A 16,463-nucleotide genomic window follows, 5' to 3' on the forward strand; every position below is an offset into this window, starting at 1 on the left:
TGTGACAAACTCAATCGACTATCCTAATGCGACAAGTTTGGGAATTGTAGATCTGTGCTTCTCGGGATACACAACTGCACTTCCTCATAAAAAGTGTATCTCGAGGGAACAATGTATCTCGAAGAGCACAAATCTATTATTTTCAAATTTGTCACGTCAGATAATCAATTGAGTATGCCACATGGAGTAGTCAGATTATCACGACGCTTTTTATTTATAATCATAATTGTCTGAAAAACAGAATCATTTATACCACAATATTTTCCAAACAGCTCTTAAGACAATAAATAAACCCAATGATGACATACACGAAAAGCATGTATGTATGTGTGCATCAATAGTACTTGATTATTACATATTTAATTGTGGTATGAAGGTTAGGTTAAAAAACACTTTTCTAAAAATTTAAGACACAAAAATCGATTTTAGAACTCCTCTATAAAACCCATAGCCACCTTTTTTCCCACCTCACCTCTCTCTCTCTCTCTCTCTCTCTCTCTCTCTCTCTCCCCCCCACAAATAAATGGATAAGAAGCCATGCAACTCTGAAGAATCTGAAGTAAGAAAAGGGCCATGGACGATGGAAGAGGACTTGATTCTGATCAACTACATCACGAATCACGGAGAAGGTGTATGGAACACGCTAGCTCGATCAGCAGGTAATGTTCTTCGAACTTTCCATACCCACTGAACATGTTTAATAATTCTTCCTCTATATATATATATATATATATATATATATTGGCAGTAAAACCTAGTAATCAAATTAAAGTCTAATTATGATCATAATCTTTGCTTTAAATAGGTCTTAAACGTACCGGAAAAAGTTGCCGTCTAAGGTGGTTGAACTACCTGAGGCCCGACGTCAGGCGGGGTAATATTACACCTGAAGAACAACTCTTAATTATGGAATTACATTCTAGGTGGGGAAACAGGTAAGCCTATAATATGTTTAAAATTTCATATGATATTAATTAAATATACCAAAGAATTAACACAAATCTTGGGGTGGTCTTAGTAAAAGTTGGTATGACATAAAAGCTCTCTAAAATGAAAGAATAAATAAATAAATAAACCTTACCTTCTTTGTTTGTTGTCTTAGATTTTCCTTTATTTTTTTTGTGCATGAGCCAGCAGGAAGAAAAAGTGCACCAATTTCAATCCTCATTTGCACAAACTTGAAGCCCATATCTTAGTCTTGACACTTCCCCTTCTGTTAAGTGTTATCTTTAAATTACAAAAATGGGCTTTTGATGGGTTGTGTTAGTTTTAAATATGTGACAAAATATGTATATATATTTTAATAGTTACAGAAATTTCATATATGCCACTATTTCCCATGCGAAAATTTGTTTTTTTTTTTATTTTAAAAGAGCATTTTTAAAGAAAAGAACTTTATTTCTATTTTTAATGTAGGGACCAACTAGCTGAACACTAGCCTTTAAAAATCCTTTATTATTATTATTTTTTTTATATAACCTCTATTTTAACCTGCTTGCACTCCAATACCTAATCTTTTAGGATTGAACTTTAATTTTAACTTGCAGTCTTGTATTCTATGCTCATGCTCTACTTTGCTCGTGTTTTGCGATTGATTTTGCTCATGTTCTCTTTAGTTCAAACCTAATTAAGGTATTTATTTTCTAATATTTGTTTAGAAATTAATATGAACCTGTGTATTTTAAGGGAATGTAACTTTGTAAACATGATTCCTAAATGTCAAAATATTTTCTTGCAAAAAATTTTGTGAGCATAATTGAGGAACAACACTTTTTTTTTTTTTTTAAGAAAAAAAAAATGCAATATTTTTTTAATTACTTTTAGTGTAATCATCCAAGTGGAGTGCAAAAGGGAATTTTTAAATGATGGAGTACAGTCAATCAACCAATTCATCCTAAAGGTTCAAGTAGAAGACCACAACTTGGATAATCTATACTAAATAAATGGATCTTTTGATCAATGTTAAAAAGTGTATTAATTGTGTGTAGCATCTGATTTCTAGACTAATAAAAAATAGAGTCATGATAATATGACTCGCCGAGTGGTATGCTCAATCGACTCCCTGACGTGACAAGTTTGGGAATTGTAGATCTGTACGTCTCGGGATACATGCACTTTCCCATATTTTAAAAAAAAAAGTGTATCCTGAAGAAACTATGTATCTCAAGGCTTACAAATCTACAATTCTCGAACTTGTCCATGTCAAGGGGTCGATTGAGTATGCCACCTGGTGAGTCATATTATCACTACTCTAAAAAATAATCCAACCTAACATATATATCCACTATTCATGAAGATAAATTCTGATCTTAATGAGAACATGATATGTTTTATCTCTAATATTCTATATATAGTTGGTTTAAATTTGTAGGAATTTTTTTAATATTATGGTGATAATTGTTTCAATCGGGATATTTGAATTTTTTATTTTTATTTTTTTATCTCTGACTTTAGTAATAAAATAAATACAGCAAAGCTGTCAAAGAGCTATCCAATTGTACAAGGTACCTCAATTTTTTCTTCTATTTTTCTACTTTTAGATGTGAAGGAGAGCCATGGAAATAAAATGTTTCTTTCTTTGGCTAAACTATTTCAATCGGTCACATGTCACTTTTACCATGAGTTAGAAGGACATAAATCAAGCGACTTTGGCTCTTATAGCCAATGGGCATGGACCTCTAACCCCATGGATCCAACCCATATCCTTTTTTTTCCTACCTTGTGATGCTTCGGCTAACGGGTTGGGTTGGGTTGACTTGTTAATCCATCAATTCGGATCCAAGTAAGTTCCAAGATTTTTTTTATCTTTCAAAGCGAATCGAGGTCTCGGTCTTAATTCACCTTTGTAAGTATTCGAACAGTTTAGACGTAAAATTATTTACGAAAATTCCATTAAACAATGACAATGATCCCATTTATCTTTTTTATGTTATTATTTGAGTGTTTTATTTACATATATTTACATGATTTTAAGGAGTCCACATCAAGATGATTTGATACTTGTTTTTTCAAGGATAAGAGATCTTCCAACCAGTTTGATTTTAAGGGTCCACATCAAAAGCTTAAATAGCAATCGAAGTCAGAAGCACATGACATGTATATTAATAATGCAATTTATAAATACTTTTTATATAATAAAAAAAAGATTAAAAATTTAACAATGATCATTCTATATTTACATCTTTTAATGTTTATTCATAGAGCAATAAGTGATTTTTTTTTTATTGGTTTTTTTAATTTTTATGGGTAAGCTGGACTCGAACCCACGAAGCAATATGTGATCATTAGTATGCTTAATTTCCTGGAGCGATCTTTATGAGAGTAAGAGGGGTATGAGAAACAGTGTCTCATTGTCGAAGTGTGAACAAATTATTTCTACATTTTTTTTTTTTTTTTGATGGGGTGTCTATATACCCGTAGACCCAACTAACAGGGGCGAGATAAATGGCCTACATCTACATTTATTTGATTGTTATTCTACACTTTCTTTGTTAATACAGGTGGTCTAAAATTGCAAAGCACCTACCAGGGCGAACCGATAATGAAATAAAGAATTATTGGAGGACGAAAATTCAAAAACATATTAAGCCAGCCGCAACCTCCTCGGGTCAGAATTCACAACAAAACTACAGTGCTAGCACAAGTCACGTGTCGGGCAATGAAGATGGAACCGTAAATTATTCCCCAATTTATACGAATCTCGAGGCTTTTCCTACAGATCCTAATCCAGCCGAACTGAATGATAACTTGTGGTGCTTGGAGGAACTATGGTCAATGCAGTTCCTTAATGGTGATTGAATAAATAGAACTCCAATTATCCAAAAACATAATTTGGTGTAGTATACATGATTGTCAATAGTAAAGTTTTAGCATTTTTTAAATGCTAGTATCAGTCGATATGTTGGCTGTAATATAATAGAACTATGAACTAAATTTGCTTATGTATAAATTAAATGAGGTTATATATTTTGCTTATTATTTATCTTCATTTTATAATCTTTTATTTTTGTTTGGTAAGTAAAAAATCTTTAGTGCAGCTTCCAAGCAAGAAATGCTAGTAAGCAATGGGTTCAAGAGATTCAACACAATAAGAGACAAGAAAGATATGTTTGATATTTCAATTCAAGTGTTTCAATGAGGTTTTAAAACAATGTCAATTTGCTTGATATTCTCTGTTGTTAAGCATTGATATGGTATTTGTCAAAAAAAATCGATATTTAAATTAAGATTGCTAATGAAATAATTGAAATTATATTAAAAAAAAAAAAACTCAGCAAAAGAGAAAACACCTGCATATATTTGTTTATCATTCTTTTTAGGATATTCTTAGCTGAATCATTATTATCTTTTTTCTTGATTTTCGATAATTGTGATCACCATTCTATGTGATTTTTATCATTAGTTACGAGTAGCTGCGAGGTTCCCCAGTTTACCATTCTTTCTTCTATCTTCTATTTTCTTCTCTCTGTCTCGAATTTTGTTTGTTGGTTGGTTGAGTCATACCCCACATTTTTCTTTAGAATAATTCTACTAGAAGGGTAACTTCGATTTTGTACATTAGAGAAAAATGGAGTTTGCTTTGTCATAGTTCGAGCCGAGGTCTGATAAGATCAGAGACTAGTGTTTTATCTGTAAGCTAGGGATTAAAGGGACCCCACCCTTTTATTAAAATTATTGAATATAATTACAAGATACACCATGAAGCAAAATATCCCACTATATCGTCTTTGAACCCCTCTCCCGCCTCGATCATAGGTTGCTCTTATGATGGTACATATTTTTATGAGTGGTGATAACATGACTTCCCTGTCGTGCGGTGTGTCAAAATCATAAATTTTATGCCTCGGGATACACAACTACAAATCCATATACACTTGTGCAATTGTGTATCCCAATGAAAGGAAATCTATGGTTCTGGCACACCCCACGTCAGGGGAGTCGATTGAGTATGCCATGTGGGGAAGTCAAATTATCCCGACTCTATTTTTTATATGTGTCTTATACATATCCTTAGAGATGGGCATTCATCCTTTCCAGCATAGCTGGATTCTTGACAGAGTATCAAAGACATTCTCGTCCTTGGTTTAATAAAATAATGAACTACTCTCACTTGATGGGTATTTCGTTGAAAATCTGAAGGTACTAAATACAACAGTACTGAAGAGCTACTATTTTTAATCACACAAAAACTTTTTTCTTTGAGAGATTTACCAGACACACCTATCTGTTGCAATTTTATTACTACCGAACAAACCTTTACGAATCAGGCAAGAATGACTAAGATTTCAAATCTTATTAAAAGTCATTGGACCCACATGGAATGTAAAATTAGAAATCCAACATCATAACATTTTAGATTTCATGGAAAAACTCAAATTCAAAGGAAAAATAAAAAATAAAAAATCCATTTTAACTTTATCCCAAGAGTTGAAAATGGATGACTACTAAACTCTCAAATTAAAACTAAAATTCAACGATCACGTTTTTTTTTCAAAGTTCTTAGAATTTTTTCCTCTATAATGCAAAGGCATCATATCTAAAAATTGACACAGTTAGATTCCACTTCATGGTTTGTTGAGTAACAAACAAATTAAAAGCATCAATTTAAATTTTATGAAGTGGATCACCACTCCAAGGTTCTTGGTTAACAAACTTGATAGAGTAAGTTTTGTTGAATAACAAACTTGGTAAACTAAGGTTCCCTTAGAGTTCTGACAACTTCAAGTGAGTTTTTGTAATAAAATGCAGCAGTTAAGTTTGCCCGATAAATCTCTCTTTTCCTTCTTTTAATTTCATCAAGGTTCCAATACAGTTGTTCAAGACCTCGTACTCAACAGAATATATAGACCTTTTCCTTTAGGTTGAACAAACAGACATGCTTTTTTTACCATAAATTTCACAAAAATATTTGAAAAATCCGAAGACAAATGAAAAAAAAAAAAATGGAAATTAAAATTAAGAGGATGATTTTGATGGCGATGAACAAGAGATTGTATTACATCTATTACATTGATGGCATGGTAAACCCTACTTAGAATAAATATTTACATATTTATATTTCTTGAACATATTATGAAACTCTTTTTTTTTTTTTCGATAAGTTGGGGCTAAAAGGGGTCCCTCCCTTAAATAAACACATTATGAAACTACGTTTATATCAATGACCTATATTGTTAGCGATTGGGTGGGTTTTCTGGTTCTATGTTTAAATTAGAGACCTGCTATTGCCACACCAACTTTTACTAATTAATGTCACCAATTCCTATGTAAATCACCAAAGAGTAGCACACGGTTGGTGTGGTGTTAGTAAAAGTTGGTGTGGAAATAGTAACTCTCTTAAATTATTGTTAAATTTGAGAATTTTATTGAGACAGCATTCCAGTACCAGCACAGGATTTAGCAGTGGAAATTTTATCTTTCAAATACATTTCCTTAGCAGAGAAAAAAAATAATCTAATAGGATTTTTTTTCTAGAAAATTTCATGAATCCAAAAATATATAAGAAAATTTTAATTAACATAGACCCTTTTCTATAGTTCTGATTGTTAAAATTCACACTACGTAGCTTTCCTTACATTTCAACCTATTTGGCAATTAAATATAGGAAAAATTATTTAGAGGACCTTGGTGGAGGGATTTATTTCTAAATAGGCCCTAAGTTTTGGACGGTAGCTTGATATGACATTTAGTAAACTTTTTATTTCTTAATAGTCCATGGTTATTGGCTAACTCACCACTTTTTATTTATTGTCATGTTCACAACTTTTATTGTCAAACTCAATATTATTTAATTTATTGTCGAACTCACTATTTTTTATTGATTATCAAATTCATCACTTTTTATTTATTGTCGAATTCACACTTTTTATTGTCAAACTCACCACTATTTATTGTCGAGTTCACCACTTCTTATTTATTGTTGAACTCACTGGTAAAACCCATCCATTTTCAATTTTCGTGTTCTTCAACTAAAATACAAAGAAATATCAACTAAAAACTTGAGATAACAATTTGTTTAGATAATTTCAAATTAAAAGAATCATTCTTGATCGATTTTCACCAAAAAAATAAGAAAAAAAGTGAAAAACCCCTTAAAAAATGGCTCTTCTTCCTTCTTAAATCTTTTTTAATGGAATGGAATTTCTAAAACTTGATTGAGATGTCAAAAATACAATTTTTTATGAAAATAATAAATTTGAACAATCATCATTCAATCGTGAGAAATGGGGGAGATGAGGTCCAGAAACTGTTAAGAAAAGAAAAGTTTACTAAATAGACTGTTAAGAGATCACCCAAAACTCAGGGACTATTTAGAAAAACGTTCCTCAACCAAGGCCTTTTAAGTATTTTTTCCTAAAATATATTAGTAATGATATGGCATACGCCCTTATATAATGCATATTATAACCTACTAATATTCTTAGTATATCGAATGGGGAAATAAACGTGAGGACACAATTATATTAACATATCTTGTATGATGCCTTGTCTTCCATTGGAAGTAACTTTGGTAGAAGGGACTCTGCATCAAGTGTGGTGGAGTGGATCCAACTTCATGCTGAGCTGGCTGGGGTGTTGAGGGGCAGTGTGCCCCGACCATCTTTTTTGGAGTAACAAATTTTTTTTTTTTTAAATCAGCAGTTATCTTTCTTAGGGGAAAATATGATATTTTAGAAAATAAAAAAAGAATTGATTACAATTTAGGTGTTTAAAAGGAAGAGTTTGTTTTAAATTCGAGAAACCCAACTAGCTATGATTTTATGTACCTAATTGGCTTCTTATTTATTTTAGAATAATGATTTTCTGAAACACCCCCCTTACGTATTCCGTCATACTCTCCTGTGGATGTGCAATTGTGTTTCCCAAGGAAAACAATTTAATGGTTCTGGCACACGTCAGGAGAGTATGGAGGAGGAGGGGAGTCAGAAAATCACAAATAATTATTTTATTGTATACAGACAAAACTAGATGTAGGGAGCCCCGATAATTACATAAATAAAGAGAAGTGGGGAAGAGGGCAGAATTTTTTTTCAGGACTATTGTGAGCATTTGAGAGGGATTTTTCCATTATTATGGAGGAGAGATTTATTTTGCAAGATTTATTGAATATTTTATTTTTTGTAATTATATTAATTTGATAATTTTAATAGAAGGGTGGGGTCTTTTTAATCCTCAGCTTACCAATAATAATAAAAAATTATTGTAAACTAAAATCAATAACTTAAATTGTTTCAGATAGTAGACAAAAATGTAATTTTTGGATTCGATTCTATCTACAATTATATTTTTTTTTGTTAAAGTACACACGCAGAAGTCATCATTCTTTTTATCCCCCAAAAAGTCTTTCGGATCTAAGCCTTAAACCTACTTGAAAGCTTCACGCATGATGATGATGGGCAAGGAATCATAAATTATCATGTTATGCATGGTGTGGATAAATCCATGAATCATTCTATAAAGATACCTAAGCCAATATATGCTCCTCTCTCTCTCTCTCTCTCTCTCTCTCCTTTTGAGTGGTGATGATATGACTCTCGCATACTCAATCGACTCTCTTGATGTGGGCTGTGCTAGAATTATATACTTTTATGCTTCGAAATACACAATTGTACATCCTCATAAATACCAATTAGGTATCTCAATAAAAAAATCTATGATTCTGACACACCTAAGGGAATCGATCGAATATGCCACATGAGAGAGTCAGATTATCATGATTCTTTTTTTCTTTTTTTCTTTTTTTCTTTTTTTCTTTTTTTTCTTTTCTCTTCTCTCTCTCTCTCTCTTTTTCATTTTTCATTTTATTTTCTTTATTATTATTTTTTTAATCAACTTCAATTATTAAATTGAATGTCAAAAATTTTGGGACGAGAGTATGTCTCTTATGATATGATTAAAAAAAAAAACCCATAAAGTCTCCCCCTTAAAGCTTTCTCTGGGCTTGGCCTCCTCTGCTAATTCAAAGCATGCACATCACCATACATGCATATTTACACACATACATACACATACCCATACATGTCCCAACTGGACGCCACAAGTATATGTAACACGTGCCAACAAGTGAATAAATAGTAAACCCCATCCCTTCTTTTTCATTTTAGCCATTTTTTTACGTGACCATGCAACAAGATTTTCAGCGTGAGCCTAACAATAATTTACACAATAAGAGGAAGTCTCTCACATGGAACCCGTAGACCAATAATATCCACCCATATATCCATTAAAAATATCAGCACATGTGATGAGGGGAATTATTTCTATCGTTCTTTTCTCCTTTTCTTTTTCTTTTTCTCGAGTTAACAAGTAAAAAAAAATCCTAATCAAACCCTAGATTCCATTACAATCGACAATGCAATCTTGAGAGAGGATCCTCTATGGTACTTCTTTCCTATAATTTCCTGTAGGGAATTTTAAATAGTAGACATTAACAAATTAAAAAGGAAAATCCAACACTCCAACGTACAACGATCATGTACTTGTAGATTTGATTTTAGAAAGAAAAATTGAAAAAAAAATAAAAATTTTGAGACTAATCATAAGCTTTGAAAATGGATGGTCCCAAACTTCAATTTTTGAACGCACTAATTTTTTTTGTCTTGGTGATGTGGCACTACTTCAACCATCAAAATCCACTACACGCAACTACAGGAATAAATTACTACAGAGGATCCGCTCCTCTCAATTTGATGACACTTGTCTTACAGACCCACTTGGCATTTTAGGACATTAGAGAATCTCTATAGATCCAAAAAAGGAGATATGGTGAAGAAGACATTGGAGTACTTCTATTTAGGGTTTTGGCTTCAAATGGGGGAAAGAGTAAAAGAGTAAATTCAAATAGGAGTCTTTGGAGTTGTCCTAGATCACACGAAAAGAACTCGTGTGGATTATTTTTGGTATCAGTCACATCTTTAAATTGAGTAGAGCTATTGAAGAACTGTTGAGAGGGACAAGAGGTTATGACCATGTGAACAAAAATGTGCACCTCGTCATGGGTAGACAACTAAGTGAACAAAACGTGGGAAATTAGTAAATCTAAAGCTTTTTCTTTTTTCACTATATTGATATTTTAATTGTAATTCAACATGTGCTTGTTGACATGTGTTTGTTGATGTCATGTGTTTGTTTTAAAATCTGGCCAAGATCGAGATGATTGAGATCTTCTTGATCTCAGCCGATATAAATTGTCTGTTAGATTGACTCGTTCGATATTTGATCAGATGATTTGTCTGATATTTTTAAATCATTGGCTGAGTTTTTTTTTTGGATTTTGTGTTTTTTTTTATAAGAATTTATTTCCACTTGTGTGGTTATATAGTTATTCGAAGAAAAACAACAAAAGGCAACTTAGCTAAGTTGTTGAAGGCATGTAGAGAGTTGATTCCATCACCAAGATTCAAACCCCATTGAATCACTATACGAAAAAAGAGGTAAATTCGACACTAAGGTCCATCAAATTTATTTGGATCAACCAAATTCGAGGAATTTTGGCATCGAATTTACCATGTTTCGTTGACAACTAACTACCATACTTGCCTAGTCAGCGAGAGAAAAAAAATATATCTATCACAAATAACTTCATTTATATCATAGATTTAAAATTTGTTGAGTTGATTTGATCGAAACTCAGCTGACTCAACTCAACTCAACTTGATTGGATTTTGAGGTGTCTCGTCCCCAGGAACCAACTCACTAAGTGAAGTCAGCAAACTATTTTCAATTTTCATGTAAAATAATGATCCTTAGTTCAATAACTGATTGTCAACTAAGGATCGAGAAATTGGTCACCATTATGTTTTTGCTGAATTTGCATGGCAATTAATGATGCTAATGGGCTAGTTTTGGGCCAGACCATTGTGGACTGGGTTAGGGTTGTGTGGACTTGGAAATTTTTAGAAAGGCCCTTATAAATTTTATGAATCAAAATAAAATCCAAAAATCGTAAATGGATCCAAACATTTTGGGACCACTAATTGGGATGAGCCTTTTAAATTTTTGGGTTTTCTCAAAGAAAGTCCATTATCCAATAAATTCAAGTGATCCACATATTAAGTATTGGGCCCTACACTTAAATAAATGACTATCAAAAAATCCATAGAATTCTTAAAATTGGATTTGGACGAGTTTAATCTTTAAACAAATCAATCAAAGCTCTTTAAGTTAAATAATAATTGGAAAGTTAAACTATCTTTAAGTCTATAAATATCAAAGTCTCTTTCATTTTTTTGGAGGATTGGAATCACTTTCTCTCAAAAGACAGAAATTTCCCTCTAGAGAAGAAGTTTTCAAATCTTTCTCGAGAGATAAAACAAAATTTTTCAAAAGAAATTTAGATTTTGATTCAAGAGAAGATCAAGTTCAAAAGTCCTTCTTCAGAATCCAAGAAATACTTCTCAATCAATAAAATATGAAGTTCAGATACAATAAAATCTACATAAATCTCTGCAGAAGATCAAGCTCAAAAATCCTTATTTAAAATTCAATAAATCATTCTCAACTGATAAAACACGAAGTTCAAAAAGAAGAAAATCTACAGAAATCTCTACAAAATATCAAGCACAAACAAAATCACTGTCAAAATAACTTTCTTAGCCGATCACACACGAAACCTGAAGAGAATAAAGCTACACAGTGTCACCACTATTTTTGTACTTGACTATTAATCAGAGAAAAACACTGAGAATTGTATATCTATTATATCAAAATCAATATAAAATTATTTGCGATCTTATTTCACGAATCTCGATGTAGATTTTGTGAAATTTGTTGTCAACATATAGTATTATTAGGATTGTTTAATTATCAATTTGGGCTAGGTCAGACTCATGTTTAGGTTGGGTTCGTATAGAGGAGCTCATTCATTAGGTGACCCGACTGATAACTTATATTATAATTTTATCTATAACTTATTGGGTCGCGTTCCTAAGACTCATTTTGCGACTCACATCGCGACTCACCATTTCAGCCGTTCGATATCGATCAGATCTACGGTTCAGATCGCGACTTGAGTTTAAAACGATGAAATTTCGTTATTTACAACTACCTCCCCGTTAACAAATAAAAAATAAAAACTAAAAACGAAATTTCAGCCTCAGCCGAAACTTCGTCTTCTTCGCAACTTTCAGATCTGATTTCAAACGAAATTTCAGCCGAAACGCAGAGAAAAATCTTCTTATGTTCATCTTCGATCTCTTCATTTCTGCCCTCTCTTCTCTTTCTCTTTACAAAATCATCGAAAGAAACGAAGACGAAAAAAAAGAACGAAAGAAAACTCGTCTTCTTCGTTTCTGCCCTCTCTTCTCTTTCTCTTTACAACGCTTCTTCCTCATCTCTATTCCCTCTCTCTCTAGAACAGACGACGACTCACACAAACGAAGAGCTCGACAGAAACCCTAAGGTAACAAATCACAAACCCTTGTTTTTTATTTTTTTTTACACTTTTATTTGTTTAATAATTTTTCTTTTTAATTTTTTTGCTGAGTATCTTGCTGAGTATCTCCATCTCCATCTTCTTCTTCTTCGGTTTTTAGTGTGTTGTTGGGTGGTGACTTAGGGCTTTCAATTTTTTCACTTTCTTGTTGGATTTTTTAAAAAAAAAAGCAAATTTTTTATTACAAAGACAAGGTTGGTGGTGACTTAGGGCTTTCAACCTCTATTCTTAGATTTTTCTACAACCGGATAACCAAGGTTGTAGAGATTTACCCATCTACCTAAGAAATCTTGAAAAAAATACCACTCTTGAATTCCTTAAAGAGTTTACACCCAAAGACAAAGAAAAAAAGAAACCCTAGATTGAAATGATGATGTCCATGAGAGAGTTTAATGACTTCTATATTAAAACTTTATCATTTCTGTTAAATATGTAATTTTTACTTATCAAAAACAGATAAAGAAATAATGATGCAATGGAAGAAAATTTAATTTAAAACTCCTACAACCAAATTTTTTTAGTTTTAGAATTTTGTCTATTGACATGGATTTTTAACCTGACAGAATTCATAGACTATAAAACTGACAGAATTCATGAATTCGTAGATTATAAAAGTGACGAATTCACTGTAAAAACATTTTTTGGGAGTTAAAATGATTATTGTACCGAATCCGAAATTTTTTCATATTCAGGGTACGAAATGGAGATTCACCCCTTAAAAAAATAAGTCATCATTGAAAATAAGTGAAAAGAATAAGTGAAAATTGAGGTGCCAATAGAAACACACTCTCAAATTTTTTGTTTTGTTTTAGATTTCTATTTGTTAGATTTAAGATTTGATATGGGCCTAATCCTATTTGTAAATAACTATTGAAGTTGTGTCAATGTGTTATAACACTTTGTAATGTTGAGAATAGGTAAAAGTTGGGGTGCCAATAGAAACACACTCTCTCATTATTTTGTCTTTTTTATTTATTTATAAAGATTTCCATTTATGAGATTTAGGATTTTATATAAGCCTAATCCTAATTGTAAATGACTGCTAAAGTTGTTTCAATGTGTTATGACGCTTTGTAATGTTGAAATAATTAGTTGAACCAAGCTTTTGTAATGTTTGGATTGTGTGTTTTAATATTTAACTAGGGTGTGATAAATTATTTATGAAATTGGGGATGTAATAAGTAAATGTATATCACTTACTCATTCATTACAAGTGGTCTTATAGATTTGGTCATATTTTCTAAGGCTTTTCGAGGTAAGTTAACTAGCTATTTGACACACATGCCACTAATCCTTTTGAGGATTTTAGAAATGGCTTTCCATTTATTCTTTTAGATAGCTTCGAGTATCATTGATTTGAATGTAAGAAATATGAGTTGGCAACTCCTTTTGTATTATTATTTAGATGTTGAATAAATAGAAATTTCAATATATTTTAGTTAATCTCAACTGGGACTTCTGTTAATTTGTTTTAGATAAGTCTTCATGGATACGATTGACGTTGACAAGTGTGAGAGTGTACATGTGAATGAAAATGTGGGATCATCTTCGATTATGGAAGTAGATATTGGGGAACGTGTTGATTACCTCAGTCCTAACAAAGATGTTCAAAAGTTAAATGCACCATATGTTGGAATGGTTTTTGATTCAAGTGAGGAAGCAAAAAATTACTATGAAGAATACGGACGTCAGGAAGGGTTTTGTATTCGTATACGAAGTAGTTCAAGGACAATAAGAGGTTCAAATGCGGTGACTGGGATAAAATATTGTTGCATACATGAAGGCAAACATGCACCGAGGATAAAAGAAGATGCGATGACAGATGAAAATGAAAAGGGGAAGAAGAGAATTGCAAAAAGTTGTTCTACTGTTAAATGTGGATGTGGAGCATACATGCGCATTGTATTCGACCAACGTGTAGTAAAATGGAGAGTGTCGCTTTTCAACGATGATCATAATCACAAGATTGTCACGCCATCGAAGAGAATGAAAATGAAGTCAAACCGAAATATGCCGAGCGTAGCTAAGGATCTAACAGAAATATTTTGTAATCAAAACATTCAAATTAATAAAGTTCCATCAATTCTTCGTGGAGATATGATCGGTTTTGATAATAGAGACTGTTACAATCACCTTTGAAATGTTAGGCGACAGGATTTGGAAAGAGGCGATGCACAATGTGTACTTGAGTACTTTATTGAAAAACAGAATGAAAATCCACAATTTTTCTATGGGATTCAATGTGATGAAGATGGGAGAGCAGTTAATTTTTTTTGGGTGGATGCGAGGTCAAGATTGTCATATGAATATTTCGGTGATGTGGTTACATTTGACACAACCTATAGGACAAATAAGTACAAGATGCCGTTCGCCCCGTTTACTGGAGTCAATCATCATTTTCAATCTATCCAATTTGGATGCGCTCTTCTAGGAGATGAGACAGAGACTACTTTTGTATGGTTGTTCGAGATGTGGCTTAAAGCTATGAGGGGAAAACATCCAATTTCAATAATCACAGACCAGGACTTGGCAATGAGGAATGCAATTGCCAAAGTTTTTCCCAACAGTCGTCATCGTCTATGTATTTGGCACATTCGGAAGAAATTTGCGGAAAAATTGTCTCATAAATACTTTGAAAATTCTACTTTCAGAAGTAAGATAGAAAAATGTATTTGGTCGACATATTCTGGGGAAGAGTTCGAAAAACAGTGGCATAACGTGATTCAGGAAAATGGATTAGAAGAAAATGAATGGTTGCAACACCTGTTTGAAATACGGGAATCTTGGGTGCCTACGTATAATCGAACAACTTTTTTTGCTGGTATGAATACCACTGGGTGTAGCGAAAGCATTAATGCATTTTTTGATGGATTTGTTAGTTCGAGAACAAATCTCAGAGAATTTGTTGTGAAATATGAGGAAGCATTGAAGAATATTTTGAAAAAGGAGAGTGATGAAGATTATGAGACAGAACACAAGTTTCGATGTGTCAATGAGAACGACTTGATTTTGAAACATGCAGCAACAGTTTATACAAGAAATATATTTGAAAAAATAAAGGAAGAATGGGCCCAAGTTTTTCGATATAAAGTTGAAAGAAGGGAGATGGAAGAAGGAATTCAAACGTTTTTAGTGAAAACTAAGTTTGGCGAGCATGATGACTTTATTTTGAAAATAAATGTGGATACCTACGAGGGTACATGTGGGTGCAAAAACTTTGAGTTTTTTGGAATTATTTGTCGACATTTTTTAAAGGTGTTCACACATCTTGACATTGATGTTATACCATCACACTTTATTATTGAGAGATGGAGACAAGGGGCTAATAAATTTAGGGTGATGGATGTACAAGTAGCAATCGATGGGAATGAACCTTCCGAAGCATTGAGATATGGCAATATGTGCAAACAGGCTACTACATTAGCCAGTTATGCATCATCTTCAATGAAAGCATACACATTTTTCACGAATGCCGTAAATGATTTGTCGAAACAAATTTATGCAATTAAAATGGAAGAAATGACAGAAATTGTTGCTCAACCAAATGAAGAGGCACATGAAAAAGAAAAATGTAACCTACCTCAATTACTTTTAGACCCGAATATCACGCAAACAAAGGGTAGAAAGAAGGATGACAAGGGAAAAGAAAAAGTTGATACTATGGGTAGGTTGAAGAGCAGTATTGAGTTGAGCCAACAAAAGAAGAAAAGAAAATGTGCATTCTGTCATAAATTTGGACATGATAAGCGAATATGTCCTATGAATCCAAATAAAAAGAAAAAAGATTGTACTCAAGGTAATTATAAGTATCTTTATAAACTAATGACTTAATTTAATGCATTTAATTGAATAAATTTTAAGTAATGTCTTATTTATTTATTTATGAATTTTTCTTCAGAAATTGATGATATACAAGAATTGAGCAAAGACATGGAGAGCGATCACGAGGCCTTTCATTTGGAATGAGGGTATGTTATGTTTTCCTTTGAATTTACATTTTTGTTATCTTGTGAGTTGGAATCTGATGTAG

General features: G+C 32.3%; 3 protein-coding genes across 3 annotated transcripts; all 3 read left to right on the forward strand.

Moving 5' to 3' along the window:
- The first annotated feature begins 483 nt into the window (after window positions 1-483).
- Window positions 484-3,980, forward strand: LOC147398837 (MYB-like transcription factor EOBII). The gene is made up of 3 exons (XM_086448171.1): window positions 484-659; window positions 806-935; window positions 3,501-3,980. Exons 1-3 carry the CDS (start codon window positions 524-526, stop codon window positions 3,796-3,798), a joined length of 564 nt encoding a protein of 187 aa, XP_086304297.1. The 5' UTR covers window positions 484-523; the 3' UTR covers window positions 3,799-3,980.
- Window positions 3,981-12,933: 8,953 nt separating this feature from the next.
- LOC147398838 (protein FAR1-RELATED SEQUENCE 5-like) lies at window positions 12,934-16,399 on the forward strand. The gene is made up of 2 exons (XM_086446768.1): window positions 12,934-16,229; window positions 16,332-16,399. The coding sequence occupies exons 1-2, from the start codon at window positions 14,795-14,797 to the stop codon at window positions 16,397-16,399; spliced, it is 1,503 nt and encodes a 500-aa protein (XP_086302894.1). The 5' UTR covers window positions 12,934-14,794.
- Window positions 13,919-14,572, forward strand: LOC147398839 (protein FAR1-RELATED SEQUENCE 5-like). The gene has a single exon (XM_086446767.1). It carries the CDS (start codon window positions 13,919-13,921, stop codon window positions 14,570-14,572), a length of 654 nt encoding a protein of 217 aa, XP_086302893.1.
- Window positions 16,400-16,463: the final 64 nt, after the last annotated feature.

Source organism: Akebia trifoliata, chromosome 7, assembly GCF_017979445.1.
Source record: "Akebia trifoliata isolate Shusen 1 chromosome 7, ASM1797944v1, whole genome shotgun sequence".
Taxonomy (NCBI): Eukaryota; Viridiplantae; Streptophyta; class Magnoliopsida; order Ranunculales; family Lardizabalaceae; genus Akebia; species Akebia trifoliata.